Source organism: Trichechus manatus, unplaced genomic scaffold, assembly GCF_000243295.1.
Source record: "Trichechus manatus latirostris isolate Lorelei unplaced genomic scaffold, TriManLat1.0 scaffold00037, whole genome shotgun sequence".
NCBI classification, from domain to species: Eukaryota; Metazoa; Chordata; class Mammalia; order Sirenia; family Trichechidae; genus Trichechus; species Trichechus manatus.
This window is the reverse complement of record NW_004443973.1, coordinates 5387042-5404392: the sequence shown is the minus strand read 5'-3', so window position 1 is coordinate 5404392 and position 17351 is coordinate 5387042. Positions and strand designations below refer to the sequence as shown.

At 38.4% G+C, this 17351-nt stretch overlaps 1 protein-coding gene across 1 annotated transcript in view; it reads right to left on the bottom strand.

Annotated features, from left to right (window-relative positions):
* The window catches only part of TTN (titin), a 271570-nt gene extending 259353 nt beyond the window's left edge, over positions 1–12217 (bottom strand). The window contains exons 1-7 of the mRNA XM_004375465.1: positions 12007–12217; positions 9706–9808; positions 7253–7456; positions 4716–5003; positions 4151–4236; positions 3817–4061; positions 740–1067 (exon numbers count right to left, since the gene is read on the bottom strand). Of these exons, the coding sequence (XP_004375522.1) occupies positions 740–1067; positions 3817–4061; positions 4151–4236; positions 4716–5003; positions 7253–7456; positions 9706–9796 (1242 nt within the window). The 5' untranslated portion in view covers positions 9797–9808; positions 12007–12217. The remainder of the gene's footprint in view (positions 1–739; positions 1068–3816; positions 4062–4150; positions 4237–4715; positions 5004–7252; positions 7457–9705; positions 9809–12006) is intronic.
* Positions 12218–17351: the final 5134 nt, after the last annotated feature.

Here is a 17351-nt window from a genome sequence, read left to right as displayed (position 1 = left end):
AATTTATACACACGTTGCTATGTGATGCTAGCTGCTCTCCCTATAATGTGACAGCACACTCCTCCTTTCCACCTCAGATATCCTGTGTCCATTCAACCAGCTCCTGTCCCTTTCTGCCTTCTCATCTCGCCTCCGGACAGGAGCTATCCATTTAGTCTCATATATCCACTTGAGTTAAGAACCACTGTCTTCATGAGTATCATTTTATGTCTTATAGTCCATTCTAATCTTTGTCTGAAGAGTTGGCTTCGGGAATGGTTTCAGTTCTGGGCTAACAGAGAGTCTGGGGCCCATGTCTTCCCATGTCCCTCTAGTCTCAGTCAGACCATTAAGTCTGGTCTTTTTACCAGAGTTTGAGTTCTGCACCCCTACTTTTCTCCTGCTCTGTCAGGGACTCTGTTGTGTTCATTGGCGGTAGCCAGGCACCATCTAGTTCTTCTGCTCTCAGGCTGATGGAGTTTCTGGTTTACGTGGCTCTTTTTGTCTCTTGGGCTAATATTTAACTTGTGTCTTTGGTGTTCTTCATTCTCCTTTGCTCTGGGTGGGTTAGGACCCATTGATGTATCTTAGATGGCCACTTGCTAGCTTTTAAGACCCTAGACACCACTCACCAAAGTTCTCCAATAATTTTATGTTTATATGAATCTCCCCTCTAATCTATACAGGCTGAGTTTCATGCCAGGATTTCAGCTGGAGAAACCAGAACACAAATAAGGAAAAACAAAAAGGTCTGACGTACCTCCTTAGCATCAGTAGCCACAGCCTCTGCTGCGAAGGCGGCAGCAGCTGACACGCTGGCAGCAGCCCCAGCAGCCCCACTGATGGTCACTTGCTCCTGGATACCATATCTCCCTTCCCATCGTTCTTCTGTCCTGATCTGAGTAGCGCTTGTCATCATTGCTTCTCTCATCTGAGCCTCAGATAAGGCCACGTAGCCCTCTTGCTTCCAAGGGGGAGCCACTTCTGGGCCCGTGGGCATGGTAGGTGTCTGAGATTTACGCACGAGTAATGGAGACTTAACAGATCTGATGGGGGATGTGGAGATCCTCCCAGCCGGGGACACAGACCTGAAGAATCAAACAGCAGAGGTCAAGAATACCAAGAAGAGGAACTCCGATAAGGGTCATGGGATTTCAATAACGGGAAGACAATCTGGAAGTCCTTTAAAGCAGAGGGTTACAAATTTGTGCCTCATTAAGCTATTCAGAAGCTAAATAATTTGAAAGTAATTTGTTTTAAATCTTGGTAAGCCTTATCTTATCACTGTAACCCTGTAACAGAATCAGACTTCATTCTAAGTAAGTTTTACTTTTCTCCAGCTTCTCACATTAAAAAAAATCAAGACAGCAAGGAGAAGGTGCTTCCTTGAAAATGCAGTGAAAGAAAAGAGGACATGGAAAACCCAGTAATCATACTCCAAGGTTCTCTGTATTCCCATTTCTAGGGCGAGAGAAAGGGGTCAAATAGATATTGCATAAAGAAAGGGTTCTGTAACCAAAATGCTTGTGCAACAAGGTAAGCCATTTATTTATTTATTTATTTTTTCTGTAGCGTTTCTCACAGCTTCACCATGCCAATACATCTGCTGAATGTCCAGGCCAGGGACAGTCTTTCTTGCTACTCTTTTTGCAGAACCTTTCTGAGTATAGACTGTGTGATGCACTTTGGATAATGCTGCTGTAGTCGAAGTGTCTGTCAATTGCTTTTTTTAATTTCTCCTGAATTTGTTTCCTACCATGCTCACTGCACTGTACCCTGGACTTTTAAATATCCTTAGAGTTACTGTGAGAATTGGCTAATTTGAAATCTAAAAATTCTATAGTTTTTGGTCTAATTGATAAAGTGGCTTTTCCCAAACTAATTTCCAAACAAATTTAATTTTCCCAAATTCCCTAGGTGGAGCAAATGGTTTGTGCTCAACTGCTAACCTAAAGGTGGTCGGTTCGGATCCACCCAAGCTATACCACTGAAGAAAAGGCCTGGTGTTCTGCTTCTGTTAAGATTATAGCCAAGAAAACCCTATGGAGCAGTTCTACTCTATCACACAGGGGGTCACCAAGAATCAGAATCAACTTGATGGCAACTAACAACAAAGTGTAAATAGTGTCAGTTGTAGAATTTGTGCTATTTCTTTGCATTTACAACCAAAAGTGATGATTCAGATTTACAGCAATAATTTTGGGGCTTGGTCAACTAATTTAATGCTTAATTAATAAGATTTATTAAAATTTTCCCTCTAGGTGGCAGTATTGCCTCACCATTGCATTAAACTAATTCTTCATATAAGAAAACGTTCATAAACGTATTCTGGCACCTATGTTGAACATTTAACTTATACTGATCTTAAATGAAACAATTATTTTAATTAAGGCTCAAGGTAAAGCTTCTATTTGCTTTAAATTGCAAAGTAAACTTACCGTACATTACAACCTTAACCAGTTTTATGAAGAAATGTTTAATCATTTTCTTGAAGAAGGGTTTTTTATTGGTGAAAAATCAATTTATGTTTTATAATCAAAGTTGAAATCAAACTAAAGGGATATGTAGCGGAACATGTCTCTATTTTGAAAATGACTGTCTTAGAAATATTAACCAAGACTCGTTTAGAATGATGTAGGGTGTATTATTCGATACCAGTTGAAGAAAAACAAAGTGTCATGCACTTCCAAGTTTCCACCTGTGCCTCGTTGTTCTTGCTGTACCTAGTAAAGTGGGTTTAACTCAAAAAGAGTTAAAGACATGATTAGCATGAGATGCGTAATTAGCAGCAGGCCTCAGGTAAGCCTGTAACTGTGAAAATCAATGTAATTTTAGTCATTACAGGAAAGTGCTTATTTCTGCTCTTACAATAAAAAATAATCACCTGGTCACAGCTAGCTACAATGTGGCTTATTCAACGAAATATGTTTGCCTTACTTTACAGCAAAAATCAAAATTAAACTAACAGACATTTTAGGTAGTCTATTTCAGAAAACCATTATTTTTTTCCCACAAATTGGCATTTTTACGACTTTAGTTTTTTGGAGGATTTTTTAAATAACTAATTTGGATGTTTTTTAATGAATGTTCAGAACTGCTAAGATGGTCAAAATGTTCCCTGGGATCAGGGAAGCTTCATAATTCTAAATGACCCTTAAGACTTGGATTTAAAAAAAATACTGAGGTTGTTATCTCCCTCGGAAATTGCATTTGGCCTGTGTTGTGATTTCATGGTGTGTAAACTTGGAGTTAGCCTGAGATTGAACACTTTTTTTATTTGATAGCTAGACTTGTTTTTAAAAAGTAAGCTTTTTGTCCAAGGTTTCATATTAGTGTTTGTCAATATCTTTAGTTTTGAAGTGGCCAAAATAATAAAGATTGGAAAACACGGGGCTCTTTTTTTTCCATTTATTTACTGGCTATTTACATTTCCTCTTCTGTGAAATGTTTGTTTGTATCTTTTCTCCATTTATTTTTATGTGTTGCTTTTTTTTTCTTTAAAAAATTAATTTGCGGAAACTTTTATAGTTTTGGTGTGTTATTAGTTCTTTGTTGTAAGTTTTAGAAATATTTCTCCCCAGACTGTTTGTATTTTGCCTGTCTATAGGGTCTTACTACCCAGCATCAGCACGTACAGTTGTGGAGGTTATATACTGCACAATTCTAGGGGGTACCGTTCACACTAGCCATTGTATATTTGTTATGATACTTTTTTAGCAGAGGCAATGAAGTATATTGAGGAAAGAGCAACTTTTTAAAAATTTTCACAAATGCATTGTTTAATCTTACTTTTGTCACACAAAATTTCTATAGTTAAAACCATTAAAGAGGCTTTACCTGACTGGCGATGGAGTTGGAGCCCGCACATGTCTGACTGGGGACGGGGAGTGTCTTATTGGCGATGGGGACTGCTGTCGAGCCAATTGTGCTTTGGCAGCAATGGTCGGTGGCGTTGGTGATCTTGACTTTGGCTTAGTAGGTATCCTGGGAGGTGTCTTATGTGGCAGCTGTTGCCCAGTGGCACCATCTATGACCATCTCAACTGCTGCAATTGATCTGGCATCAAAGTGGGCTTCAATCTTCTGCAAAAGGTTAAAACAAAGTCAGTGTTATGAATAGCTGGTGAAGCAACAATCTGAATGGCTTGAAACCCAACAGCACAGAAACATACCTTTTCAATTCGGGTTTCTCTTGTTTCTGAAATCTGAGCAGTCGAAACAATTGTCTTTGTCTTTTTAGCGGGTACTACTTCTTCACCTGTAAAAAGAAAAAGGTAAATATTTAGGAGGGTGCACGACGACCCATTTTTAAAGGGCTTATGTTAATTCTAATTACAAAGTCGATATGACTTTTTGGGTGTCCCAATGGAGGAAAATGCAGAACTTCTTGGGTTTTGTATGAATATAAGTTAGGTTTAAAAATAGAAATTACATGAGAATTTACTTAGAAACATTTTTTAAATTCCATTATTTGCCAATAACTTGAAAAGGTAGATGGCTTAATTGAAACACTTTCCAGGTTATAATGGGGTTCGTAACCCACAGATTGCTTCAATGATCAGAGCTCCTGCCTAGAATCTCTGAGACTTTTCTTTTCACGGGAGTATGAATACCACCTTTGATTTCAGCTCCAGGCATGCCCGGGATTTCGGAGGGGAGGAAGGTGGATCCCTGACCCCACTTCGACCCAAATCAGCCCTCTCCCCTTCTCCCTGCTCCTCAACCTCCAGCCCATACCTTGAACCAGCAATTCAGCAGTCGAAGTAGCTCTTCCAACGCTATTGGTAGCATTTACTGAATAGGTTCCAGAGTCTTCCGGGTATGCTTCCGCAATCACTAAGCTGTAGAGGTCACCTTCTTGTGAAATTTGAAAATCAAGGGAGCTCTGGATTTCAGCTCCGTCCCGGTAGAACTTCACCACAGGTGTAGGGATTCCAGTCACTTTCACTTGGAGACACACTTGGCTTCCTTGTCTCACGGTCATGCTCTGCAGTCGTTGAACAAAGTTGGGTGGTGCTGTCTCCGCTGCAAGGGGAGGAAAAGAAAATCAGTAACTCAAGCCAGGACGCTCACAAGGGATATTTTTAAAGTCACAGCTCGGATTCCAAAACCAGGCAATGACTCGCTGATCCAAAGATCTTGACTGCCCTTGAACCTACTTACCCAGCAGATGACAACAAGAATGGAGCCAAGAGGTCTCAGAAGGCCATCCTGCCACCATATATTTTATTGTTTTGCTTTGCTGTTTTACTTAACAGCTCTAGACCACCATATTTCTTGTTATAACATTTCTAGAGAATCTTCCCAGTCCCAGTTCTAGCATTTTATTAACATGATAAGGCAACTTCACATATTTTAGTAACTTGTATTAAAATGAATTCCAGTGGTTAGCATGATGGGTGCACCCGTGATTTGTAGGATTATTGAATTTTAATTTAATTTAAAAAACCTAAATATTTTCCAGCTTGATCAGTATTCAGATAACCCAAACATTTACTTGCATTTAAAATGTTAGTCTCACTAATGGGGCACAACAGTCCAGGGACAAGGACTAGAAGGCAGGAGGGGACAAGAAAGCTGGTAATAGGGAATCCATGTTTGAGAACGGACAGTGTTGCCATGTCATGGGGTTGTTAACCATTGTCATAAAACAAGATGTGTACTAACTGTTTAATGAGAAACTATTTGTTCTCTAAACCTTCATCTAAAGTACAATAAAAAAAATTAAATTAAAAAAATACAAAAATAAAATAAAATGTTAGTCTCAATAATGACATGATTTAATGTTAATTGTGCTACAGAAAGGGGCTATTTCTGTCAATCAGGTTGAAAAAATTTTAAAGATAAATATGAAAGGTGAACGAGATTTTGACGTGATTTAGAGTAATAATAGCAGCTTCTGACAGCCCTGTATGTATTGTTTCTGACTTTTCTAGATGCATGTTAAAGTTCATACCTGATATTGACTGATTTGCCTTCTGTTTAGGTCTATAACAGCCCTATAATTGAATATCACTGGAGGCATAGTTTATTGGGTAAATTAATATAACATTATGTATCTCATGTAAGATATTGTTATATCATGTCTAAAGTAATGCATTGTTCTGTGTGTTAATGTCTCACCAGGTAGGAAAGGAAGAAGGGTGGAGAAAAATGGCAGAGGCCATTAAGGTTGGTGATTACTGGGAAAACTATGTCATACATTTGAATAAAGAAACAAGCATTTGCCTTTTTCTGGGTATGTTTACTGGGTAATTTTTTAAACATGGAAAGTAAACGAATTATTCAACCTCATCAAGACCTTATAGCCTAGAGCAGAGTTTCTTAAACGGGTGGTTGGTAGACCACCTAGAATCATCTGGGTGTCTGTTGAAGTGCAAGCTCCTGGGTCTCAACTCCAGACTATTGAATAAGAATCTCTGGGGGAGGGATTTGGGAAATCAGGCAATCCATGGATACATCAACATTTGATAAGTGCTGCTGGAACAAATTCAGAGAGTTAAATTCTCTGAAAATAATTTAGCCAAGATTAGGTGGTGGTTGTTAGTTGCTGTGAGCCGATTCCAGCTCATGGTGGCCCATGTGTGCAGAGTAGAATGCTCCATAGGGTTTTCAAAGCTGTGACCTTTCAGAAACAGATTACCGGGTCTGTCTTCCAAGGCACCTCCAGGTGGGTCCCAGCTGCCAACCTTTCAGCTAGTAGTCTAACACTTAAGTGCTTAACCATTTGCACCAACCAGGGACCCCTTGTTTGCCTTGCAGAATTTCATTTTCCCTTTAAAATATGGTACAAGAGTAGCTAATAGTCCTGTATGCACACAACCAAGCACTCAAAAGTATACCAACGAAATATTAAAAATCATGTTTCTCAGCTAGTAGAAAGGCGCTGGGCCTTGTTTATAAACACACACACGTACATATATGTGTAAATATATGCATATACACACAGACACACATATATACAGCTTATTCCTTACTAGGCTTGTAAAACAAGGCCCAAAGCCTTTCTACTAGCTCAGAAACATGATTTTAGTGTTTCCTTAACATATTTTTGTGCTCTTAATTGTTTGTATGGGGGAGCTATCAGACACATTTATACTGTATTTTAAAGGAGAAATGAAATTCCACAAGGCAAACAACTGCTATAAATTCAGCCCCAAGTGGGCCCTTCTCTGTGGGCCCTACCTGTGCTCAGCAGCTCTTCTTGACCCCCGTCTTGTGTGCAGCAGATGCCCCTGGGGGAGCAGAGGACCTGCAGGTCTCTACCACCTTACCTGTCACAAGAAGCTCAGCAGTGCTAGTCGCTTGTCCAGATCCATTGGTGGCTCTCAGGGAGTATCGTCCACTGTTGGCTTTAGTCACGGCGGGGATCATCAGTCTAGCGCGGCCATCGCTAAAGGAGATCTGCACGCCGGGCAGAGTGGAAGTAGAAATTACCTGGCCATCCCTAAACCAGCTCACCTCAGGAACTGGGAAACCTGGAAAGCAAAGACAATTCATCTTTATTTTTGAGTGGGGCACTGCAAAGTCCTCTGCTCTGTACCATCATGTTCACTGCCTCGCAATAACCCGTAAAAGCTGTCCAGAGTGTAATGTCATTTAATGACAGTGAAAACTTGGCAGCTACATGATAAAACTGTAAACTGGCAGACCATTAGGAAGGCCCGTGGGTTCGTGTAGAGGTCAGCCCCTTCATTTTACAGGGGAGGAAACTGAAGCCAAAAAGAGGCTTAATGATTTTCCAAGGTCACTCAGCTCACAAGCGGCACAGAGAGGACTAGAACGTCCACCTCCTGCCCTCCTGCCCAGGGCTCTGTCTGATGCAGTTTAATAGGCATCATTAAAATCATGAAAGGGATTTACAAAGTGAAGAGTCAAGGAAATTGGGAAATAAAAAGTGACCACTGTCCTCTTGGAAAACAAGTGAAGTGCAAAAGCAGCAAAGAGATGTAAAAGTTCTGCCTAACAAGCACAGGAGGGCATACTCATTTCCCTCCTCTGCGGTTCCAGGAACACCGTCTGCCTTTATTCTCCTTTCAAATGTGGACTCATTAGGAAAGATGTCGTAATGTAGAGAGATTAAGCCAAGCCTAGTCTTCCAGAACAACATCCATAGCTGGAGTTGCAGGTAGAAAAGCCAAATTCTCTCCATCCACCATAAATTGTGGAGCTAAGAACTGAATGTACATGATGTTTTAAGTAGACTAAAACTCTGTGCATTCAGAAGGGATGAGGCAAGTTCAAAGAATGGTTTAGGTTGCGTTTGCAGCAGGGCGGATGATCTACCTCCTCAAGCTGGGAAGGTGAAAATAACCAAGAGGAAGTTAATTGCGTTGTCCTTACATTAGCCCATCTCCCACAGCAGCCAAGGAAAGAGTTTATTTGACTATTTTCAGTGGTGTTTTACTAAGAATTTATTAGCACATGGTGTGAAGGAACAAGAAGCTATGAAGCAACCAGATTCCATGACTCTACACTCAGGCAAAAGTCCCACTAAGCCATATGTGCTATGTTCAGTTCAGAAGTTACTGAGCATTAAAAGATAAATAAGTGAATTATTTGGAAGTCAGTATGAATTTATCATGCGTGAGGAGAGTTGGATTGGTCTCTATACACATATACAGTGGAAAATGAAGAATGACTGTGACATTCATGCAATGTAAAATAAAGTGTTACACAATTATGAATAAGGTTGGTACATAAAACAAACGAAAGAAAAAATAAGGAAAAGGATTTCTTAACTTTATATCTTAAAATAAATATAAAATATAAAAATAAAATAAAATATATCTTAAAATAAAATAAAATAAAAAGGGGGGCAATGCACTATGGAGAAGCACTGAATTAAAGATCAAGTAGGATTTCCAACTCATCCATATAATCTTACATGACCAGTTATAATACTGCAGGAGACAATATTGATTAAATAATTTTAAAATTTTTACAATACAGCTTGTAGACTACCCCCATTTTATTACAAGATGATAGGTCTCAGAATTCACACATTTTCTGAAACCATCCCTAAACTGAGTTATGAAGAAGAAAAAGGAGGGGGGGAAAAAAACAAAAATAGATGAACTTCTTTTAAATAAAATTGTAGGGTCAATGTTTCCCTTAAATACATAGGCCAGAGTGCCATATACTATTTTTTGCTGTAATTTCTAAACAATTTGAAAGTCTTTTAATTCACTAGAATCACTTTACAGTAAAGACTGAAAATAAAAGAATAAAATAATCAGGGGTTATTGTGTTATGAACAGTTCTACCTCTGAGGAGAGTTGGATATATTGTTATTTTCCATACATGACAACTGAGGCTGAGGCACACAGAGCAGCCAGCCCCCAGGCTACCTACCCAGCCGCTCCAGGGCCGGCATGACTGAGCCTGAGTTCTTGGTTTCCAGTCTGGCTCTGCAGCTGAACCCAAATATAGACTGACCCAGTTTGGTCCTATTTAGCCTCTGGATTCTGACAGCAGTTTTAATCCAATTCTAATTATTTTGCTTTGTGGAATTATAAACATGAATAAAACATTTTCAAGTCATTATATTGTCAGATTTTGTACTTTGTGGATTTTATACCCTTAAAATGACCCTGCCACAGAGTTAGACCAATTTTACAAAGCAAAAGCAGGGCTTAAACTTGACGTCAAGTCCTACAGCAAAAAGTTAACTTATTGTGAGAGAAGACAAAGGAAAGAAACAAAAAGCGTGAATATGGAAGCTTACCACTAATGTGAGCCTCAAAGGTTGCGGTACTACCCTCCAGTACCACAACACTTTGTAACGGCTGCGCAAACGTCGGTGCTTGAGTTGCCATCTTTCAGGCACTCTGAAAAGGAAAAGAAAATAAATTAGGGTGTCACAACTAAGGGCCACTCTGGAACTATTTTATAGACTGATGGCAAAGATACATGTTTCTCCAAATGAACTGCTCCACAGGTTAACTCTAGGCCTACAGTGATGGGCAGGTCTTCTCCTTTGGGCTTGAGTTTGAACAACTGACTTTGGGTTGAAGCCTAACACAGAATAGCAAGTCTATGGGGGAAATGGAAAACAACTTAGCCAAGCACAGCAAGGAATGTGCCCTAGTGTTCAGAGAGGGAACATGCAGTCTTACTAAAAGAGGAAAATCAGGTAGGGAAGTGGAGAAAGGAAAAGCTGAAGTATTGTGAAGGTTCTGAGGGTAATAAAAGAGATGTGTGACAAACGGTAAAATGAATCTCTGCACCATTTCAGCATTTGGGACACAATTATTTTAAGAAGTATTTTCTTCTCCCCTTCTCCCCACTATTTTTCATTCACGTATTTATTTTATAAAAATGACTTCAATTCAAGCATTATCTGATTACTTAAAATAATCACCAAAACTAAAAATTTGAACTCTGCAATTTTTTGTTACTTGAAAAGCTTTTGCAAACCTTATAAAATGTGCAAATTTTTTTGTGGACCTCATACTGTGCTTTCTATTTCTTAATATTTCTTCTTACTATAACTGCTCAATAAACATTGCTACTGTTGAAGGAAATATTTGGAAAAATTTAAGTGAGCAGGCAAAAATGTTATTATAAATATGAAAGAAAATACTGGCTTGAGTTCTTCATAAAGAACAATATGCAAACTCTGAATAATGGAGGGCTGGTGTGAAATGGAGATGAAGTGAGAGGGCCTATGCTTTTACAACATAAAATATTCATCATCATAGAAATGAATATAAAATTTGCAGTTAAATCCTTTTCCTGAGTGGAAGAAAGTACTTCCATTTCAGCTGGAATATATGAAGAACTTTCTGATGCATAAATACCTAATTACTCAACACGACCGTGCCACTGTTCTGAGGCTGGTTCTCAATTGTCAGTTGCAACATTACTATTTTTCGTAAAATTTCCTTTTCACTAAAACTTTATGGAGCAGTAATCTTCCTAGCAATAATTCTGTACCTTATTGTAACTTTTTACTTAATCAAAAAGAAAATGAAACCAACATTCTCTGAGACAATAAAACTTATATTTGGAAAATTCAGACAACATCCAAAAGTTTTTGACGGAACTCTTGTCAAGAATTCCTTATTTTAGCATAGTATCTTAAGTATGAACCACTTTTTGTCTAACTTTTCCTGTTTCAAGTTTCTGCATCTTATAAAAATAGCTGTAGTCTTTTACACATTTATGTACCACACCTGTAAATGCATTTACAATTAGTAATTTAATCCAACGAAGATGAGAAATGAGTGTGTTTAGAAATAAAAAGCCCTTAAGACAATATTTCTTACCCTTCTTAGTATTAACATTCAGCTCATATATAATTGGATTGTGAGTTGAATTAAAATGTATAATGAAATTCTGAGCATTTTAGAAAACAATCATATTATCTAGCTTTATTTGAAATTTCTAAGTATGTTGCAATCAACCGACCTAAATCAGTCTTTTACTCCTATGATCTAGGTAAATTTTGTTGCTTTAGCATTTGCTCTTCTGAGGTCTTTGTCTAATCAGGGTTGGAGGTATGCATCTAAAATGTCATGCTCCCAAAATAAACTCTCCAATGTTGACTGACAGCAGGCAAGTGTTCTGTCACTGTCCTGCAACTGATACCTCAGCAGTTGATTCCCTTAAAAAGTCATCAGGGTTTAGCCGATACGACATGCATTTTATCAGAGCTATTCTTGGTGTGTCTCGCTTTATCACTGAGTAATATAACCTTGAACATTCTCAACAGACAAAAAGTGTCTATAAAAAAAAAACCCGAACATTTCTATCAGCATTTCAGACCTCAGCTTTAACACTTTTAGAGTATTAGGTGCATTTAAGCAATTGGAATCACTGACTGTGCTAAAGCAATAAACTTTTTAAAGACAAATGTTCACAAGTTTGAAAACAATTTAACAAGTATATTCAAATAATGGATTCCCACTAGCAACAACTAGCTAGACAAGCACATCTGCATACAGCATTTAGCATACAAAGATAAATGGGAACCAGAAATCAACAAGAAATTAACTCCACTATTTCAAACAAAGACACTGCTTACCTGATTTCTCAAGAGTGCCTAAAATGGGTGGGACTAAGCCCAAGGTTGCTTCGGAAACGACGTCCTATCTAGAGTTGGTTTTGTTGACCATCTCCGACATGAATCGGTGAGCCTCTAACCCTAAAAACAAAACTACACAGTAAGAACTGTGTAGTTTTGCTTTTCTATGCAATCCCTACACCCGAGGCGAGGCGGGAATGCACGACTGCTCAAGAGTCAGGGTCTGGCCCTGTCCTTATATTCACCAGATCTGCTGACAGCCCCACATCCTTGGGTCAGGAACTTGTGTGATTGGCTCTCTTAGGAAAGCATGATGGGAGACAGACCTATTTGGTAGTGCCCCATACCACCTGTTCTTCTGATTGGCAGTGCTAAATTTAGCGCCCCCAAAGAGGCTTTACCAAGCAAAGAGAACTGTATTTAAAGAATCACTGCATTGAGGCTTAGAGGAGAGCTTTTGTTGCCAATGTTAAAATCAGAACATGTGAGTCTGTACAGAAGATGGAATACTAGAAAACACTTGTGGACAATCACATAAAACAGACCAAAGCTGATGATTCTGCCCTGTGAGTCAGGCCTCACTCCTGTTCCCTTCCCCCATAAAACCAACAAACGGACCTGTCAATCATGATAGCAAACAAGGAAGCTGATCTCATGCACAAGACTGCATCTTTTTTGAAGAATCTGTTGTTATATACTTCAGCATGGAAGAGAGCTAATTTATGCTATCTACATACTAAAGAATCTGCTTATACTTTGGAAAGAGTTAAACCCTGTTAATAAACTAAACGTTTATACAGCCTTGCAAGAAATAATGTTGAAAGGCAAAATCTGAACTGTGCTTAGATTTAGCCTATACAGTAAAATTATTTTAATTTTGTCAGATTTCACTCTTGTCTGGTATTAATATTTACAAATATGCATTCACTGCCCCTTAAAGAATAGACAAGTCTTAGTTTAAATCGTCCATAGGATTCTTATTCCGAGCACATGAACGCTGCTCTACTAATCTCTGGAGTTTGCTGTTACTAATGGTAAGTGGTTAGGAGATGATATAGTTGCTATTTTAGGACTGAATTTAATTTCAAGCAAGAGATATTTCAAATACAAAAGAGTATACCAAAAGATCTTTATAATCTTCCACTAAGAGATTTGTGAAACTCCACTTTGAGGGAAGAGGATTGTCTTGTTGATAATGGAAAGATACTTAATAAAATAGACTAAAGTTTTAAAATTTAAATTAAATTTATTTCTATAATAAAATGCTCCCCATTGTGGAAAAACTTGGCCATGGATTAGACTTTTCAACTTTCTGAGAATTTCAAACCTTATAATTATTTATATAGTAATTAATTTATCAACATTTAACAGAACTACAATTTACTGGACAACTTGATGCAGTACAGTTATGTGGACAGATGACACCATGTTCTTATTTAAACATTTGCCGACTAACAACTCCTTTACTCAAGCAGTGATATCTGTATTGGTGGCATCATTTTTCCCCCATTGACTGTATCTGTAATAATCTTATTTGATCCATTTATTCAGGATCAACTGGTTTCATGTTATATACCTTGAAAATTATTCTCAATTAGAGACTCCTGCTACAGACAAGCTACCAGTTATAAGGCAAAGCAAGACTAGAAACATTGTGTGATCTTTCTGTTTTGGGGTATTCATAACTGGCTGGCTATTTAAAATATGTTTGTGCACACGTGTGCATGTGCATGTGTGTGTATGTGTGTGTGGTTCATGTGTACGTGTATGGTGTATAAGTGTATTTTTAGGCTCATTTGACCTAATGTGAAACATGTTAAATGTCCTGCTACATTTGTTGGAACTAAAGTCAAACGACTTTAATACTTAATGAGAACTAGAAGGAATGAGCGGATAGAATCTTGAAGCTTGTGTCATCTTGATCCAGTACAACACAGGGAGCTCAGGAGCCAGGACGATGGGCCGAATGTTATAAACATAAGGTCGAGTGTCCTCCAAAGCTGCTTGTTTATTCACTCTTCTTGGCCTTTTCTAGACCTTGCAGTATTGTCAAGACAACAAGATTTTTGTCTTTGAGCGTTTGCATTCTTATATGACATTCAGAGTTAAGAATAAAAGGAAGGAAGGAGGAACCAGTCAGTAAATAATATTTCTGGAAAGAGGCCTTATTATTGGATTAGTGATCAGTAATGGACATTTTGTGACATCATGGTAAGCATTAGTTTTAAAATTAAATATACCATAGTTGGAATATAGTAAGCTAGCCCAGTGGAAACCAAATACTGCTCAGATTTGATGAGTTTGCTGATGCAGTAAGATCTCAATTTACCACTCTAACGGTGGAAGGAGTCCCATAGATAATCCAAAACAGCTGAAAATTAAAAAATAATGCCTACTTTGTTTTGTAATGCATTATGATATTTTCCTTTTGAGTAAATGAAAATTAATAAATGTTTATCAAGCATACAGACTACCCAAAACCAAATGCACTGCCGTTAAGTCAATTCTGATTCATAGCAACCCTACAGGACAGAGTAGAACTGCCCCACAGGCTTTCCAAGGCTGTAAATCTTTACAGAAGTAGACTGCCACATCTGTCTCCCATGGAGCAGCTGGTAGGTTTGAAACACCAACCTTTTGGTTAGCTGCCAAGCGCTTTAACCACTGCACAACCAGGGCTCCTTATTAGGCATATACTAAGTGCTAAACATTGTGCTAGATTATGATAATTCTGGATGCTTATTGTCTACTGAGTGGTGACTTTGTGCCAGGCATTATGTTAGGTGGTGGCTGAACAGTGGTGACCAAGAGAAGACAGGCATGAATCCTGCACTCCTGGAGATCACAGTCTATATAAACATCTAATACATTCTCATTAATCTGTGAGACAGAGACTAGGGTGTGTGTAAAACTCAGGTGGTAACTCCATCTACAGAGACGTTATTGGTGTCAGACTTTGTATACACTACATGGGACCATTTACCAAAGCAAGGACATACCTAAGGATATGTGAGAAATGGATACAATTTTTAAGGCTCTTATAATTCATTAAAATTTTTTTTGTGTTCTTACTGTGTTTTAACACAGTTCAGGCACTGGGATTATAGCAATGCACACAACAGACAAAGACCTCTGACCTGAAGGAGTTCACATTTTAGTAAGTACAATATCTAGTAACATACTATTTATAAAATCCTTCTCATATATAAAATATTTCAAAACTGAAATATAGGCTCTTCACTGAGCCATTTTTACGAAAGGAAATAAAAAAGCAAACTTAGGAAGTACACAGGAAAGAATGTGCTAATCTAAGTAACCCATTCTAATAGATGACCGTGTGTGTCCCTTGAGTTATAAAGGCAGGCAAAGCTACACAGGGCACATGGATGCAAGAAAGTGCTGCTTAGAATGCAAGAGAAAACTTTGTCTCATTTTGTAACCTCCAGTTACAATTGCTTTAATAGCAAGATCAAATTCATTGATTTCTTCAATTATTTACATATGTAACACACTAACGCATTCAATGCCACATTCAATATAAAAATATTATTTCAGAAAAGTGTGATACTTTACCAAATTAAGAAGGGCCAAAAAGTTAAAGTCTTGAGTTTCTCAGTAGTACTGACTCCACGGGCACATGGAATTTTGCTCCTACCTACGTGGGTTTAGGTGACATGCTCGAATCTCTGAATCTTATATCTGTCAGTTGTAAATTGGGGATTATAATATCCACTTCAAAGAGTCGTTGGAAAGATTAAATGCCAGAATGAACGTGACAGTGGCCAGCACAATGAGAAAGTGACACATGGTGGGCATTTAGTGTGCTTGCTGCTGCCAAGCATGGCACAAGAGAAAATCACTTCTGTGCTTAGTAATATTAACGTGATCAATGACCTGACTACCTAGCTGAATATCCATGGTGGTGTTTTCTAAGAAATCTTTGAGAAGCCCAAAAGATGGCTCATAGAAACATATGTCATGTCCTTCTCTGAAGGACTCAGGGAGGCTCCAGAGGTGACACATCATTTACATGTGGAATTAAAGCAAAGCTCAGTAAGTACTAGAATGGTAGAGAAGAAATGAACTGGGTTTCTGGAAGCTTGGGAGGGGAAACCATAAACCTGACCAGACCCAACCACCCGCAGATGCTCTCTGGGTGGGATATTGCTATCGAATAATAAACTTTATACATGCTGAAGGGAGGCAGTCGGGCCCATTTTATTCATAAGCCACTGCAGGCATAGCTTATAGGATTAAGGGCTCTTCAAGGGCCTGAAAAATGTGTTTGAGAGCTGAAAAAAAGTTTTTCTCTTAAATACAAAATGAAAACCTAAAAAAAAAAGTTTATCATGTACCTACAAAAGAAGACATTATGTCAACTTGTCAACTGTGTTTAAGATGGGCATATTTTAATATTCTTGATATGCTAAGAGGTGGAACCTCCAAAAGTAAGAGAACCTGTGTGGGACAAAAGTCTTAAAATGGCTCTGAAGGCAGCTTTGTTGTCTCAAAGAACAAAGGTAAACTTTGGAATATTTGAAAGATTTTTGGCCTTCTATGATGGTTTCTGTTCATTGGAATTCTGAAGATTTGTGTTTGTTGAAAGAATTTAGGCTTTCTTTTTAATCTCTGTGTTTTACTCCAACTATTCCAAATTCCTAGGGTTAAGAAAATGTAGTCCAAGTTTATAAAAATTAAGAATGAGGATGAGGTTGCCTGATCCAAGGATAGGATTTGTAATATCCAAAAGTTCTTTGGGAAATATGACCTCTTTTACGTGTACATCTGATAGGAATTGAAACTGAAAGCTGAGACTACTCTGGCTCGGGTCTGGAATCCTGGTGTTTGTGTGGTTGATTGAGGAGGAGGGATTAACAGGAAGAGTTTTTAATAAAGTTCACGTTCCCTGTTGCCATGTAAAGGTTTCCATATTTTCTCACTGGCGTTAACAACAATCACTACTTTATACTTACAAAGTACTTTGTACTTTTGAAAGTAAATTCAGTTCCAGTTTGATAATTATATTCTTCAATTGTAGCACGTTGGTGTTAGAATGTTCCTTAAAATGCATCCGTGCGAATGTGTAGAAGAGGCTGGCAAATATGGGGTGAAAATATGTCCCTCTGAGTGTTGGGACCTGCTGCAACATAAGGAGCCCTGGTGGCACAGTGGTTAAAGCGCTCGGCTGCTAACTCAAAGGTTGGCAGTTCGAGAAAGATGTGGCAGTCTGCTTGCATAAAGATTTACAGCTTTGGAAACCCTATGGGGAAAGTTCTACTCTGTCCTATGGGGTCACTATGGGTACTCAAGGGCAGTGGGTTTGGTTTTGCTACGTGAGAAGGCTG